Source organism: Hevea brasiliensis, chromosome 1 (assembly GCF_030052815.1).
Source record: "Hevea brasiliensis isolate MT/VB/25A 57/8 chromosome 1, ASM3005281v1, whole genome shotgun sequence".
In the NCBI taxonomy this organism is placed as follows: domain Eukaryota; kingdom Viridiplantae; phylum Streptophyta; class Magnoliopsida; order Malpighiales; family Euphorbiaceae; genus Hevea; species Hevea brasiliensis.
This window is the reverse complement of record NC_079493.1, coordinates 71,718,570-71,736,428: the sequence shown is the minus strand read 5'-3', so window position 1 is coordinate 71,736,428 and position 17,859 is coordinate 71,718,570. Positions and strand designations below refer to the sequence as shown.

The following is a 17,859-nucleotide window of genomic DNA, read 5'->3' as shown; positions in this document are numbered from 1 at the left end:
ACCAATCTTGTTAGGTATACTAGGGCATTTGATACTTTAAAATTCTTCAATCTTTGAATTTCAACTTTTGGTGTCACTATTCATTTCATTGGTCAACAAGAAAGTTTACTTTTGCATAGAAAGTAGGTACATTGACTTTGGCACTTCAAACATACCACATTTTTCATTTAAAACTTGTTGGAATAAGTCACCAAATCCATTTCCAAGCTTAGCACTAAGGGGCAGAAATTTCAGAATTTGTACCATAACTTTACTATTCCATTAGGGACTGTTACAGTAGAAATTTGAGGAAATGGTAAACATGAAAGTTGTTCCTTATTTTGTCTAGTTGAATTTATTTTTTTGAATCACTCCATTTGGAGTTTTGTAGCTCCAGATATGGTCCAAAAACCACAGCTAGCCGGATTTGCATTCTGCAGAAATTACCATATCTACAGTAACATGAACAGTGACTTCCACTGCCATTTGGGTTAGGTTCTGGCCATAATTTGGGGTAGGTTCCTTCATGAAAGTTGTTTTTCTAGGTCTTAACTTGTTGTTGTAAAACTTTCAGGTCAATTGACCATATCTACAGTGAGTTATGGCCAAATGAACAGTTACTATTCATTTGGTCAATTCTGCAGAATCAGTTGCAGGGTGTCCGGATTGGGGCCAAGTTTAGGTCCTCTTGCTTTGGTCTTTTGGGTATGGTTTCTTCAGCAAAAATGTGCCATTATAAGCCTAGTTTCATATCCAATTGGCCAAACACCAATTGGACTAACACAGCCAAAGTTATGGCTATGTAATTGGACTAAAATCTCAGTCCATTGCTGCTATCCCTAGGGCAGATTACACCTTCACTTTACCATACTATTTTTCAGTTCTAATTATGGTCAACTTACCTAAAATGGTCACTAATTGACCATTAAAATGTGCTCTAACAATTTCCCAAGCCAAGCCAATTTTTCACTCTTCAAAACCCTAGTTCCATTATAGGTTTTCACAACACCTTAATTACTAGCTCCTTCAATAATCACATACACACATGGTTTAAACTTGATCTATAGCCCACTTTAAGTCCATCAAAACAATCAAAATAATTCCTTCAAAAGGGCTGCCGAAAATTCATAGTATGTGTACACATAATTCTTGTTCATTTTAGTTACAATTCTTACTCAATTCAAGTTGTAAATCATGAAAATAAGAAGTTTTAAGTATCTAATGCACTAACCTTGATTAGGGCAGATTTTTCCCAAGCAATTCCTTCACTTTCTTGGCTTTTCTTGGCTGCCAAACACTCCAACAAGGTGTGGGTGTAATTTTTATTGAAGGGATCTAGGGTTTTTGGTGCAAGATAAGCAAGGTTTCAAAGCTTGGAAGCTTGAACTATGGTGGAAACCCTCTCTTTTCTCTCTCTACGTTTTTGGCTGGTTTTGGGGAAGGAGATGGCTGCTGGATCTTTGATGAATTTAGTCTTCAATTTGTCTCTTTATTAGTTAGTCAAATAAGGGCTTAATTGTGATTGGTTGGTAATTATAAATGACATCACCATGATGTCATAAATAGCCCTTTTTCCTCAATTTCTTTTCTTTCCTCCACTACTCAATTTCAATTTAATTTCTAGTAATTTTTATTCATATTTTATGTCATATTAATTATTTACTTAACTGGAAAAGTCAGCCAAAAATCACCTCTGAAGGCGAAATGACCAAAATGCCCTCCGTTTGGCTTAACGGGTCAAAATTGTCTGTACCGATTGAAAAATTTTTCTAAATATTTTCTTGGCATTCTAATGACATAGGAACCTCAATGACCCTTCTCTGGAGTCCGAATAATTATTTTATAAATTTTTACCCGGGTCTAGGGCTCCTCGTTGCGAGAACCGCAACTTACCTCTGGTTACCCATCGCTTGGGCACCGGCTCATTTGACTTGGTTGCATTTTATTTCTAAAATTTTTACTAAATTTTTCTTGTTAATATTTGAGTTAATTATGGTTCCTCGCTTTAGTTTAAATATTTTTTCGGACGTTCTAGCTGTCCGGACCGACACCGGTCACCGGAACAGTAGGATGTACGGAGTTGCTACCGGGAGGGTGTTACAATTATGATCTAAAATATGAATAAATATTACTAAAAATTAAATTGAAAATGAGTAGAAAAGAAAAGAAAAGAAAAATGAAAGAAAAGTGGAATTATGACATCACATGATGTCATTAGTTAGGTCTCCACCAATCACAACTCACCAAGCCAATTAAAAAGAGTTAAATGAGGCAAAATTGGAAAGAAAAATCTGTCTTCTTCTTCTTCCCAAAAACCAGCCGGAACTCCTCTCATCCATTTAAAAAATTTCTTTCATTTTTCTCTCCCAAAACCTTGATTTCTCTCCACCAAACTCTAAGATACCTTCATTAAAATTTATCTACACCACTTGGGAAGGTGTTTGGCAGCCAAGAAAACAAAAGAAAGTGAAGAATTAACAAGAGAAAATTCTGCCCTACTAAGGTTAGTGCCATATTCTTTGCTTTTACATCTTTCTAATCATGAATTTGAGCCAAGTTAAGTTGAAAATTTGATAAAAATTGAATTAATGAAGCATGGTTATATTCCATGAAATTTTGGTAGCCTTGACATGAGTTAGAGTTAGGAGAAGTCTTTGGTTTAAAGTGACATATTAGCTGCCCCTCTTATAAATTATATGATTAGTATAGCAAATTAGGAGTAAGATGCATGAATTGGAGACTTGGTCAATTAGGGTTAGGGTTTTGAAATTTAATTTTGGTGGTGGATGGAAATGGACATAAACTAAAGTTTTAATGGTCAATTACTGACCATTTGGCTATTGGTAAACAAGAAATGAAGTGTGTTTAGTGATAGGATTTAGGTTTAGTGTGGCTGCCCTAGGTGACTTGCAGAATTGGACATGAGTCCAGCAGGTTTGGGCAGCCATAACTTGAATTGTAGAGGTTCAATTGGTGTTTGGCCAATTGGACATGAAACTAGACACATAATGGCACAACTTTGGTGAAGAAACCATGCCCATAAGACCAAAACAAGTGGACCCAAAACTTGCCCCAATCCGGGCGTCCTGCAACCTGTTTCTGCAGAATGACCAAATGAACAGTGATTGTTCATTTGCCATAACTCAGTGTAGAATGTCCCAATTGACCTGAAATTTTACCAGCAACAAGCTGAGATATAGACCAACAACTTTCATGAAGAAACCCACCCCAAATTATAATCAGAACCTATCCAACAAGGGAGTTGTAGTCACTATTCACTGCACTGTAGATATGGTCAGTCCAGAAAAATTCCAATCCGGCCAGTTGTGGTTTTTGGACCATAACTTGAGCTACAAAACTCCAAATGGAGTGATTCAAAAAAATAAATTCAACTAGACAAAATAAGGAACAACTTTCATGTTTATCATTTTCCCAAATTCCCACTGCAACAATAATAATGGAACAGTAAAGATAGGGTATGAAAACTGAAAATTCTGCTCCATTAATTTTAAGCTTAGAAATGGTATTGGTAACCAATACCAACAAATTTTGAATGCAAAATGTGGTATGTTGGGAGTGTTAAAACCAATGTACCTATTTTCTATGCAAAAGTCAACATTTTGGTTGACTAATGAAGGGAATAGTAACACCAAAACTTGAAATTCGAAAATTGAAAAATTCAAAAGTGTCAAATGCCCTAGTATACCTAACAAGATTGGTTTGTATTGTTTGGCATGCCAATAGGGTTCAGTTAGCAGTACTGCACATGGCATTATGCCATTCTGTGATTTCATGGCTTTTAGCCATTCTGACATTATGTTGATACTTGGCCTTGTGCCTAATGTTATTACAGCTTATTAGTTGTTCTGTTGCACACCAGGAGACACAAATGTGACCGATGGTGTGACGGCTCGAGGTACTTGATACCCAGTGCCAGTTAACCCATTTATCCAGTCCAGTCATCCAGTATAGGTTACTTGGGCAACCAAAAATGAAAGTGGATAAATTTAATGAAATAATGAATATAACAAGTATAAAATAAGTAAGACTACAAATACTCGTCGAAAATTTATTTGCAATAAGACCGATACATTCACTGCATATTTATTTTATGTTATTTCTTTTTATTTTATTATTGGCACCACTAAGCATTATTGCTTAGCGCGTTGCTTTTGCCAAGCGTAGGTTCTGGAGATACTGACCGAGAGCCCAGTAGACCACAGACTGAGTGAGACCTCCTGCAGCTCTGCGTAGTGTCCGTGTCACCTCACCATTATCAGTGCATTGGTAGGACACTAGGTTTTATTTTGATATTTTGTAATTAACTTTTATTTTCTCATATGTATTTGAAACTTATGTAATGTATTTTGGTATTAATGTAAATAGTAGAAATTGTGTTTATGAATGAAAAAGTAAACATTTATTTATGACTTTTACATGATTATCATATGAGATGAATGATTGAGAAATGGAAATGTTGTTGAAAAACATATTGAGATTTTGTTGATGAAATGGAGTTTGGGATTGATTGAAAATATTGGAAGTGTTTTTCATAGGTTTCGAAGAACTGTTTTCTCCATTTTTAGCCGGTACTCTGCCGGATTTTCTATAAAATTTTTGGAACCTCAAATAAATTATAATTTCAATAAATGACTTAAATGAATTATATTTCACAAGTTATATTCAAAACTATGATAAAAATTAATTAAGGAAGAATAAAAATGATTAAGATAAAATAGAGTGTTCTGGTACACCGTGTGACATATCTTACTCGGATATACTGTAGACGGGTAAGGGGTGTCACATTATAAATATATATTTATAGTTTTGAGAGGAGGAGAAGTGTCATTTGGAAGTGTTCTTTGTGTGCAGAATTTGTGTTATGAAGGCAGTAGGTAAATTAAACTGACCCCAATTGGTATGTTGCCAATGGAAGGTGAAACTAGACACAAATTAAGCCAACTTTCATGTAGAAATGTTGCCAAAATTCTGCCTAGAAACTGACCTTAAAAATGACCTAATCTGGAATTGGTAAGTGCAAGCCCAGATTTTTGACCATATAAACAGTAGTCACTAAGATGACCATAACTCACTCAAAACAGGTCCAAATGACTGAAATTTTTACCATGCATAGCTTAGACATAGAGCTACAATTCTTATGAAGACACCAAAGCCCAGAAATGGTCAGAACCTAGTCAAATTGTTGCCCAAGTTCGGGTACCAAAACTGCGAGAACTTAATTTGACCTAAAATTGACCAAATTTTATACTAAAGATGCAATCTGTCCAGCTTTAGTAAATTGACCATATCTTCGTCTATACAACTCAGAATGACCTGAAATTTGTGCCAAAAGTTCAATATGACATAGAGCTACAATTTAGCTTCTTTGACCAGAAGCTAAAAACCAAGAGAAATAGGACATTAAGCTAGACCAATCTAGCACACTAAAACTGAAAATTTGACATTTACATACAATGAAGCTTGAAGTAATTTGGCAATAAATGCCAACTTGTGAAAAGGGTAAATTGCACTATATTGGCAGCATATTGAATTACAAATTGTGACATGTTGATATGAGAATCAACTTATCCATAATATCTAAAAAGGTCAATATTTGCATTGACTTGTAAATTACATAATAGCTAGTAAACTCTAAAAATGAAGAATTAAACAATTAATTTGTAATGTGCCCTAGTTTGCCTAGTTGACTAGTTTGGATAGGATGGTATGCCAATAGGATTCTGACAGCTGTTCTGTAAATGGATTTATGATATACTGTGTTTTTACGACATATTATGCCGCACTATGACTTTAATAGCCTACGGCTATACGTATTGTGTTTTATACTTGGCTTATCACCGGACTGACTATATGGCTTTTTAGCCACAGTGTTTACACACCGGGAGACACTTTGTGATCGATGGTGTGACGGCCCGAGGTATTAGGTACCCAGTGCTAGTACATCCGTTTATCCAGTCTAGTCAGTGTATAAGCTCCACGAGCAGTTAATTTAACCATTATTAAATTCAAATAGCTAAATCTAGTTTATTGACATATAGCACCACCAAAAATTAGTAGAAATGAAATGTTAGCAAATAAAAGTAGAAATAGCAACTGCAAAGAATATCGATGTCATAAATTCATAAACAATTCATTTATTTTATTTTAGTGTATATTTCTTTATATTTGGCACCACTAAGTATAATTGCTTAGCGCGTTGCTTTTGCTACGTGTAGGTATTGGAGACATAGCTGGAGAGCCCAACAGACCTATGATCGGGTGAGACATTAGATCTCCACAGAAGTCCAGAGTCATCTGCACTACACTGCATACATGGTAAGACTTAGGATCTTGTGTAATGACTATCAGTTATATTTTGACATTTTGTTATGTAATATGTATATTATAAAACTTTAAGGTTTGTAATAATTTGTACATATTAAACTCCTATGGAGAGTGTTTGGATGAATGTAAATTATGATGGATTGTATTTTGAAATTATGAAATTTTGAGACAAAAAAATTATTTGGAAGGTTGAGATTATCATATTGAACTGTTTTTAATAGGTTTAGAAGGACAGTTTGTCCGAAATACAGATGGCACCTTGCCGAATTTTTATTACCATTTTTGAAACACTAATTTTATTAAAGTATGAAAATAGAACCAGTATGTTATGAATATCACATAAAGACTTATTAAATCAAATTGAGTTCAGAAAATGAGATAATCACAGTCTAGGTGCTCCGGTACGCCGTGTAGCATGCCTTGCTCGGCTACACTGTAGATGGGTGAGAGGTGTTACAGAATTGCCCCCATTATTTGTCGATAAAATTCAGTCATTTGCTGGAATAAAGCAAACTGAGGTTGGGCAGGTGCCTCAACTGCTGGTGGAGCATGTTCTCCCCTGCCTCCTGATTCAGCCCTTGGTGGAGCATGACCCTCCACCTTTTCATCAACTGCTCTTTGAGAAGCAGGATCCATATCCTAATCAGAATAACCAAAACAACAAATCTGCGTCAGTGCCACCTCAACACTTACAAATATAATGCAATGGTATGCACTCGATCTAGACCCAGAAAAGCCTCAACCAATGCTCTGATACCACTAAATGTGACACCCCTTACTCGTCTATAGTGTAGCCGAGTAAGATATGCCACACAATGTGCCAGAATACCAGATCTTAACTCATTGACATTTATCATTTTAAAATTTATTTATTTATAGGTCACTAAGTGAAACTTATGAAATTGCTATCATTTACATCATTTATTGAAAATTTTGAATTAATTTGAGGTTCCGAAAATTTTTCAAAGAATCCGGCAGAGAGCCGACTAAAAATGGAGAAAACAGTTCTTCGAAACTTGTGAAAAACACTTCCAAATATTTTTCCAATCATTCTCAACTCCAAATAATCAATATCATCTCAACATTTCTCAACAATTTTCATTCATTCAATTCATATCATATATAATTCAATTCGAACTCAAATTTATGAAGATAATACTTAATTTCTTTAATTTACAGTACAAAATAATACAAGTGTTTATAATTTACATGATAACATGAAGATCTAAATACAAAACACAATTTACAAAAATACAAAAGAGAATCCTAGTGCCCTACCAAAATACACTGCAGATGAGAGGTGACACAGGACACTTACAGATCTGACTCTCACCCAGTCTGGGGTCTAATAGGCTTACGCTCCGTATCTCCTGTATCTACGCATGGCAAAGGCAATGCACTAAGCAATACTGCTTAGTGGTGCCAATAATAAAATAAAAATAACTAAAATGAAATAAACATGCAGAGTGTATGCTGACATTTTATGCATACTGAGTTTCTAGCAATTATTTACGGTAATCTAATACTTGTTATGTTAATTATTTGATTAAAATTTGGTAAGATTTATTTTGATTGCCCAAGTAACCAATACTAGTCGACTGGACTGGATAAACGGGTAAACTGGCACTGGGTACCAAGTACCTCGGGACGTCACACCATCGGTCACAATGTGTCTCCCGGTGTGTAACAGAACAACTAATAAGCTGTAATAATTATTAGGTATGAAACCAAGTATAGTAATCTCAATCAAAATAGCCAAAGGCTATTATATCACAGAATAGCACGAAAAGCCATAAAACACAGAATAGCATGAAGCCATATATAGTACTGCTAACTGTAACACCCTCCTCCTTGTAGCAACTCCGTACGTTCTACTGTTCCGGTGACTAATGTCAGTCCGGACAGTTAGAACGTCCGAAAAAATATTTAAACTAAGGTGAGGAACCATAATTAACTCAAATATTAATAAGAAAAATTTTAGAAATAAAATACAACCAAGTTAAATGAGCCGGTGCCCTAGCGATGGGTAACCTAGTGAGAAGTTACAGTTCTCGCAACTAGGAGCCCTAGACCCAGGGAAAAAATTATAAAATAATTATTGGGACTCCAGAAAAGGGTTATTGAGGTTCTTATCGCATTAGAATGCCAAGAAAATTCTTAGAAAAATTTTTCAATCGGTATAGACAATTTTGGCCCGTTAAGCCAAACGGAGGGCATTTTGGTCATTTGTCTTCAGAGATGATTTTTGGCCAACTTGTCCAGTTAAATAAATAATTTATATAACATAAAATATGACTAAATGTTGTTAAAAATTTAATTAAAATTAATTAGACAAGAAATAAAAAGAAAAGGAAAGAAAATGGCATTATGACATCATAGTGATGTCATTAAAGTTTTCCCAACCTATCCCATATGGACACATGGCATAACTTTATTTAAAATAGACTTAATGGGCTTATAATTGAAGAAAAATCAGAATTCTCTCCCTTCTTCTTTTCCTTGCCATAAACTACTCCTCCATGGCCACCATGAACAAGCTTTCAAAGCTTGATTTTCCCTAGCTTCCACACCATAAAAGCCCTAGTTGTCTTCACAAAAAATTCACCCCACACCTTGAGAAAGCTTTGGGCAGCAAAATTTTGAAGAAAAATTGAAGTTTTGCAAGACCCAAACTTAGTTCCAAAGAGGTTAGTGACAAATCCTTGCTTTCTTTTTGAAATGCATGTTTAGGGACAAAAATTGAGCTAGAAAATGAGAGAAACTTAAATGAAATTGATGATTATGTAAACCTCCATTTTCAGTAGCTATGTGAAGGGTAGGGTTTTGATTGTTTTCCTTGAATAAATTTGGTATTGTGGTTGCCCATAACACTAACCTATTATTTAGAATGGTGAAAGGTAAGTGAATGCATGAATTGAGATGGAATGGGTTAGGGTTTGGGTATAAAATGGAGAATTTGATCATGCAATGGTTAAAGTGAGTTTTAACGGTCAATTAGTGACCATTTAGTGCTGTTTAAACCAAAAATGAAGTGTGTTGAGTGGTGGAGTTTGGGTTTGGTGTGGCTACCCATGGTGACCTGCAGAATTGGACATGAGTCCAGCAGGTTTGGGCAGCCATAACTTGAATTGTAGAGGTTCAATTGGTGCAAGGCCAATTGAACATGTAGACACATAATGGCACAACTTTGGTAAAGAAACCATGCCTATAAAAGCAAATCAAGTGGACCAAAAGCTTGCCCTAATCCGGGTGACCTGCAGTCTGCCTGGGCAAAATGACCAAATAAACAGTGTTTGGTCATTTGGCCATAACTCAGTGTAGAAAGGTCCAATTAACCTAAAATTTTATCAGCAAGAAGCTGAGATATAGACCAACAACTTTCATGAAGAAATGTAACCCAAATTATGACCAGAACATGTTCAAAAAGTGAGTTGCAGTCACTATTTATTGCATTGTAGATATGGTCAGTCCAGAAATTCTGGACAGAATTTCAATCCTGCCAGTTGTGGTTTTTGGACCATAACTTGAGCTACAAAACTCCAAATGGAGTGATTCAAAAAAGAAAATGCAACTAGACAAAATAAGGAACAACTTTCATATTGATCAGTTTGCCAAATTCCCACTGCAAAATTGACCAATGGAACAGTAAAAACAAGGCATAAAAAGTGAAAATTCTGTCCAACTAATATTAAGCTTAGAAATGGTGTTGGCAATCAATACCAATAAATTTTGAATGCAAAATGTGGTATGTTGATAATATTAAAACCAATGTACCTATTGCCTATGCAAAAGTCAACATTTTTGTTGACCAATGAATGAAATAGTAACACTAAAACTTAAATTCCAAAAATTATGAAACTTAAAAGTGTGAAATGCCCTAGTATACCTAACAAGATTGGTTTGGATAGCTTGGCATGCCAATAGGGTTACATTAGCGATCGCATATGGCTTCATGCCATTCTGTGTTTCATGGCTTCCCATGCCATTCTGTGACAAAATAGCCTTTGGCTATGTTATTTGAATTATTACACTTGGGTTTTAACCCCGCTAATTATTATAGCTTATTAGCTGTTCTGTTGCACACCAGGAGACACAATGTGACCGATGGTGTGATGGTCTGAGGTACTTAGTACCCAGTGCCAGTTTACCCATTTAGCCAGTCCAGTCGACTAATATAGGTTACTCGGGCAATGATAATAAACTTTACAGAATTTTAAATGGATAATACTGCAATTAATTGTAGAAACTAAGTCTATCCAAAAATGAAAATATACATTCTGCATATTTATTTTTATTTCATTTTATTTTATTTTATATTGTCACCACTAAGCAGAATTGCTTAGCGCGTCGCTTTTGCCACGCGCAGGTACTAGAGACCTAGCTGGGGAGCCCATCAGACATCAGACAAGGTGAGCATTCAGAGCTGCATCCGGAGTCCAGAGTCACCTCACATCTGCACTGTATATAGTAGGACATTAGGATTTTGGGTAGCATTTTATATTTTGCATTTTGTATTAGCTTTGGGTTATAACTATAAACTCCTATAATTATGTATTAATGTAAATATATGAAATTGCATATCATTGAAATTTTCTGCAATAATGTATGTTGATAAATGAAATGTTGAGAAATATTTATGAATATGCTTCAAGTGATGAAGTGAACAGAAAAATTTTGAAAATAGTATTGTGATTTGAGATTGAGATTTTGAGACTGATTTGAAATGTGTATAATGGACTTTGGGATTGGAAATTATATTGGAAGTGTTTTTAAACAGGTTCAGAAGAACTGTTTTTCCAATTTACAGCCAGCACTCTGCCGGATTTTCTATAAAATTTGCGAAAAAATTTAGATTTATCAAATTTGAAAATAAAGGAATTAAAAAGGGATAAATTGTAATAGAAACATAAATTGGTGCTCCGGCACACTAAGTGGCATAACTTGCTCGGCTACACTGTAGACGGGTAATGGGTGTCACACTAACAGAATCCTATTGGCATGCCAACCTATCCAAACCAATCCTACTAGGTCTACTATGGCATATTATAAAGCTCTTAATTGAATATTTATGTTTAACATGTAAGGTTACTATTCATTTTACTATTCGAGTCAAAATATTAACTTTCTCATACATAATAGTTACATGAGTTCTAACCACATGAAATTACCACATTTTGGTTCACGAAAGTGTAGACATTGGTTGCTAATCAATACTTAAAACCAATAGGAAATAAATCAAAATTTTTAATTTTGGGTGCTAGAGTTTACTGTTCCATTAAGGCAATTCTACAATAAGAATTTTGCTAATTGTCATTAATCAAAGTTGTTCCTTTATGTGTCTTCTTAAATTCTCTTTTTGAATCACTCCATTTGGAGTTTTCTAGCTTAAGTTATGCTAATTTCTTTAAGGCTGGCTGGATTGGTATCTACCCAGAATTTCTGGGCAGAAATGGTTCTGGCAGTTTTGATACCCTAAATTTAGCTAGCAATTCAGATGGGTTATGGTCAAAATTTGATTTGGTGTTCTTCATGAAAGTTGTTTTAAAATGTCTAAGCTTTTCATTGATATAGATTTTAGGTCAATTAGACATTTCTACACTGAGTTATGACCATTTGAACAAATACTGTTCATTTGGTCATTTTCCAGGGACAGCTTGTTGGTCACTCAGATTAGGGTAGTTTTTAGGTTAACTTGGGTTGGTTTTCTAGGCAAGGTTTCTTCACCAAAGTTTTGCCATTCTGTGTCTAGTTTCATGTCCAATTGGCCTTGCACCAATTGAACCTACACTTCTCAAGTTACAGCTGCCCAAACTTGCTGGACTCACATCCAGCCCTGCAGGTCACCTAAGACAGGATACCTAACCTCAATTCCATTGACATAAATCACTTCAATTCCTCATCAAATATAGCCAAATGGTCACTAATTGACCATTACAATGTTTGTATACCATTACATGGCCAAACTCTAATTTTGCTCAAGTCCCCAAGTTTTCAAGTTCCATTCATGCATTAAACTTACAATTAAATGTTCAATTACTCAACTCATGTCAAGGGCAGCTAACATACTACATTGCTTCAAGGAAATTCATCAAACCCTAACCATCCCTAAGCTACCGAAATTATATGGATACATACATATAAATTTTATTCTATTTTTTTACAATTTCAACTTATCTCATGTCCTTAAACATGAATTGAGTGAGAGAGAGAAGAAATTGGACACTAACCTTAAATGTAGTTAATTCCAAGCTTGTTAAAGCTCCTCTTTTCTACTTCTTTTTACTGCCTTGTAGTTGTTCAAGGTGCAAGGTCAATTTTTTGTGAAGGATGGAAGAGAAGTTATGGTGAAAATAGGTAGAAATGGAAGCTTTGATTGAAAGAAATTGTGGAAACTTTTCTAGAACATGGTTCGGCCAAATATAAGGAAGAAGAAGACAAGCTGATTTTTTTCTTTACTTAATCTCTTTTTATCTTTTAAAATGAAGCTTATCGAATTGTGATTGGTTGGAACAATTTTAATTGCATCACTTGATGTCATTATTTGATTTTAATTTCCATTTAGTTTATTTTTCTTTCTTTTCTTTACTACTCATTTTTAATTTCATTTTTAGCAATTTTTATTTATATTTTATGTCATATAATTTATTTACTTAATTGGATAAGTTAGTTAAAAACCATGTCTGAAGACGAAATGACCAAAATGATTTCCATTTGGCTTAACGAGCTAAAATTGTGTGTACAAATTGATTTAATTTTTCTTGTATTTTCTTAGCATTTTTTTGTCATCGAAACCCCAATAATCCTTCCCAGACAATCCCAAAAATTATTTCATGGAGTTTCCCCTGGGTCTAGGGTTGCTAACGACCTTCACCATCACTTCCCGTTAGGGTCACTCATCGCTGGGGCTACGGCTCATTTAACCTTAGTGCATTTCATTTCTGAAAATCTTCCTTAATTTTTCTTATCATTATTTGATTTATTTATAACTCCTCACTCTAGTCTAATTATAATTCTAAATATTCTAGCGGTCCGGACAGACATTGGTCATCGAAACAGTAGAACGTACAGACTAGCTAAAGTGAGGATGTTACAATCAAAATTGATGTCTAGTTTAGGAGAACATTATAATATAATTGTTGTGTGTATAAATATTATTAATTATATAGAATTCATATAAAATTTATCATAATTAATAATTATAATAAAATTATCATGACTTGCCTGATGGCAATCCTACTTAAAAAAATTTTTTTTTTAAAGAAAATGGTCATATATTCTAAAATTTTCACTAGCTTACACAATAAAATAGACACCTAAGTCGGGAATGTGATTGGTCAAGACTTTTAGCTTCATGACAAGTGGAGTAGAAAGCATTTTTAGAAATTCTTTTTTATATTTAGCCTATTATAAATTTAAAATATAAATATGTAAAATTCATATATTTAATAAGTGGGTTATATTATATATATATATTGTATTTTAAATCATGATATCAAATTTAGAGAAGAAAAATCACTGAGGTTTAAATGATGGAGGTTCTGCGAAATGGATGAAGAATATTTTTAACCCATGCTCAATTAATTATCCGATGACATTACCAAGATGACGTTTTTCTTCTCTTTCAAGGCGGTGAAGATAACCTAAAACCTAAATCAAATTGCCAACCTTAATCAACACATATATTCTAGTAGTTGGATTTGACAGGCTTTTGTAAGTTTAACCCCAAACATATACACCAATGCCCGCCTAAAATTAAGCCTATGTCCTTATTATACATGTTTTTACATGTAATAATACATTTATGTTTTAGAATCAATGACTCGCATTAGCAAAGGAACAAGTAGAAATTGTTGCACTTAATTAGGTTATCCGTTGCCACCCACTTCCTATCCTCCAAAAATTCTCTCTCAAAAGTGGGTCAATCCCATTAGTAGTAACTCTTTTTTGACACACAAACGATATTAACAAATTCACATTCTCATTCGTTGAAGAGGTAATAGTATTCCCCAAAGACAAAGGTCTAAACCATCTATTTCAAGAAACGTGTACAAGAATCAGTTTATTCACATAAAACTAGCAGAAGCCCACACATGTCAGCTCACCAAATTATACCAATTGGGCCAAAAACTGCACGTCAAGAAAATTACTAACTCCCTTAATAACACATGATCTCACTACCACCAATACTATATGAACCCTATATTCCCAACCCCATGATTAATCCTAGCAACAATCTCACCTCCTCCTCCGATGACTTCTCCGGAAACTTCGTTTCTCGGCGACTATTTTTCTTCTTCTTGGGAGATATTCAAGTTTTAGAACTTGTTCTTGCTTTTCTCGTCTTCATTGCCATAAATTCTCTAAGGCAGAAGAAACGTCGGGGGCTACCAGTATGGCCAGTTCTAGGCATGCTACCATCCTTGGTTTTGGGCCTTCGGAATAATATGTACGAGTGGATTTCCGACGTACTTTGCCAACAAAATGGGACGTTTAGATTCAGAGGACCATGGTTTAGTAGTCTTAATTGTTTAGTGACTGCGGATCCAAGAAACTTGGAGCATCTTCTCAAGACCAAGTTCCCCAATTTCCCTAAAGGGAATTACTTCCGCGGCACAGTTCGTGATCTCCTCGGCGACGTAATATTCAACGCAGACGATGAGACATGGCAAAGGCAAAGGAAGACAGCAAGCATTGAGTTCCATTCAACTAAGTTCAGGCAACTAACTGCAGAATCGTTGCTTGAACTTGTCCACTCTAGGCTCTTGCCAGTCCTGGAAAAAGCACTGAACAATTCAATATCGATTGACCTACAAGATATTCTATTAAGGCTCACTTTTGACAACGTATGCATGATAGCTTTTGGGGTTGATCCAGGGTGTTTGAGTTTGGGTTTGCCTCAAATACCATTAGCTAGAGCCTTCGAGGATGCAACCGAGGCAACAGTGCTGCGTTTTGTTACACCAACATGTATATGGAAAGCGATGCGGTATCTTCATTTGGGAGCTGAAAAGAAACTAAGAAGATCGATAGAAGGGGTTGACGAGTTCGCAGAACAAGTGATAAGAACAAGGAAGAAAGAACTATCTATGCAGAGCTGTGATGATAAAAAGCAAAGGTCAGATCTTTTGACGGTGTTTATGGGGTTGAAAGATGAGAGTGGGCAGCCATTTTCAGACAAGTTCTTGAGAGATATATGCGTAAACTTCATACTAGCTGGTAGGGATACTTCTTCAGTGGCTTTGAGTTGGTTTTTCTGGCTTCTTGATCAACATCCTCAAGTTGAGGAAAAAAATTGTTGCTGAAATATGCAAGATAGTAAAGGAGAGGCAAGATTTTGACCCTAAAACTCCATTGGCGTTTAGGGCAGAGGAGATAAAGAAGTTGGATTATTTGCAAGCTGCGTTATCTGAGGCCTTGAGGTTGTACCCTTCAGTGCCTGTGGATCAGAAGGAGGTAATAAAACCCATAACTTCACTTTTTCTTTGCATATTTACTTATTTTTTCTTCTTATATATGATCTTATCCAATTGCACCCATGCCACGAGAGGCACTTTCCCCTAAAATTTGTAAATTATTATAAGATTGAGCATATCTCACATGGGAATTGTTAATTAGCAATTTTCATATCATGAAATGTGAGCATACTTCTAATTGTTTAATCAAAACCTTACTGTTCGTGTTGGTTACCTAACAATATATGCATTTATGGGAATTACGATAAAATGAATAGGGTATTTTTAAGTATTGATTCGATTAAATTTTATAAAAAATTTTGAACAATATATAATTAAATTTGGTATGAATGTTAATTTAGAAAACAATTTTAATTGGGACTCTAATTTTACACATTAGATGCTCAATTTATTTATATAAATAATTACTTAAGTAGAAATATATTTTATAATAATGTTTATAAATTTTTAGTATTATATATTTAAGAACAAAATTTAAATATTTAGTAGAATTATTAAATTTTTAAATATAAATTATTTTAAAAATATATATTTTATATAAATTGTTAATTAAAATATATAAAATTATATGAATTTGAAAAATGATACTCGAGTTTGTAATGATTATAAATAATTTTTAAATAAATTTCAAAAGGAATTTAAGATAAATTTAAAAATTAAAATTAAAATTATTTATTAAATTCTAATTATAAAAAAATAATAATAATTTATGTGGGTACTGGTGGGTTGGTAGGACAGGTTTATCTTTGAAAATCATATAGGATGGGATCCTAGAGATTTTTAAATTAATTAGGTAAATTACAAAACCCAATTAATGTTAGTATATTTGATAAATTAAGTGAAAGTAATATTTATTTTTTAAAATTCGTTACATTTTAATAATAATTTTTAAATAAAAAATATTGCAACTTTTATGTTTTTGTATATTATATAATTAAATTATTTTAATATGATAAAACGTGTACGGTAGTATATACAAATTTAGAAATTGAATAGTAAATTTATTTTAAAATTTAGGGTTAAGTGCATGCGATACTTTAATGGTATACAGAAATATCGATGGTGAATACCTGGCTTATAGTGCAAGAAGTTAAAATAATAATAATAATAATAATAATAATAATAATGTGAAAAAACAATGTTCCTTTTGCCTATCTAACATGAAGAAATCAGTTTTTTGTGGATATTTTTTTTAGATAGAACACAAGTATACATGGATTAGCAACGAAAATGGATCACCGTTAAAATCATGATAATTTATAGGTAATTGAGGATGACATATTCGCCGATGGGTCTATGTTGAAAAAAGGAACAAAAGTGATATATGCAATATATACAATGGGAAGAATGGAGGCAATATGGGGAAAGGACTGCAGGGAGTTCAGGCCAGAGAGGTGGCTAAAAGAAGGAAGGTTCATGAGTGAATCTGCATACAAATTCACCGCCTTCAACGGTGGCCCTAGGCTGTGCTTAGGTAAAGATTTTGCCTACAACCAAATGAAATTTGCTGCTGCCTCTATCATATATCGCTACCATATGAAGGTGGTGAAAGATCATCCCGTGGTGCCAAAGCCTGCTCTTACCATGTACAGGAAACATGGTTTGAAGGTGAATCTATTGAGGCGTGATCAATCTCAGCTTCTCACATGAGACCTCAAGATTACATATTTGATGTATTAAGAACATTATGCCAATAGTTTTTTTATTTCTTTTTTCATTTAATCATTGTTATACACTTAGCACTGCACATACTTTGACTATTGTTGAGTAAGTGTAGAGGGGAAGAAAATAGTTACATATGCATTAGGTAGCCACACTTGAATAATGGGTTTGATAGTGGTTGATTTGTTCATGATGGTTCATCGGTGTGTTCTGGATGATTCATATGAATGAATAAATTACATGTGTATTTGTAATTATTTTAGAGCAATCTTTTAACTAATTTTCTTCATTTGCATGTTTATTTGACTATATATAATCTCATCAATGCATTAGTCAAACCTGAAAAAAAACTAAGCTCATCCTGTGAATGGAAATTATATATTTAACAGCTATAATTTCA

The 17,859-nt window shown here is 34.1% G+C and overlaps 1 protein-coding gene across 1 annotated transcript; it reads left to right on the top strand.

Annotated features, from left to right (window-relative positions):
* The first annotated feature begins 14,537 nt into the window (after positions 1 to 14,537).
* LOC110662777 (cytochrome P450 86B1-like) lies at positions 14,538 to 17,829 on the top strand. Its single transcript, XM_058145660.1, is given in 3 exon segments — positions 14,538 to 15,611; positions 15,613 to 15,777; positions 17,061 to 17,829. Coding segments are annotated over 3 exon segments (1,626 nt in total). The 3' UTR covers positions 17,448 to 17,829.
* The last annotated feature ends 30 nt before the right edge of the window (positions 17,830 to 17,859 follow it).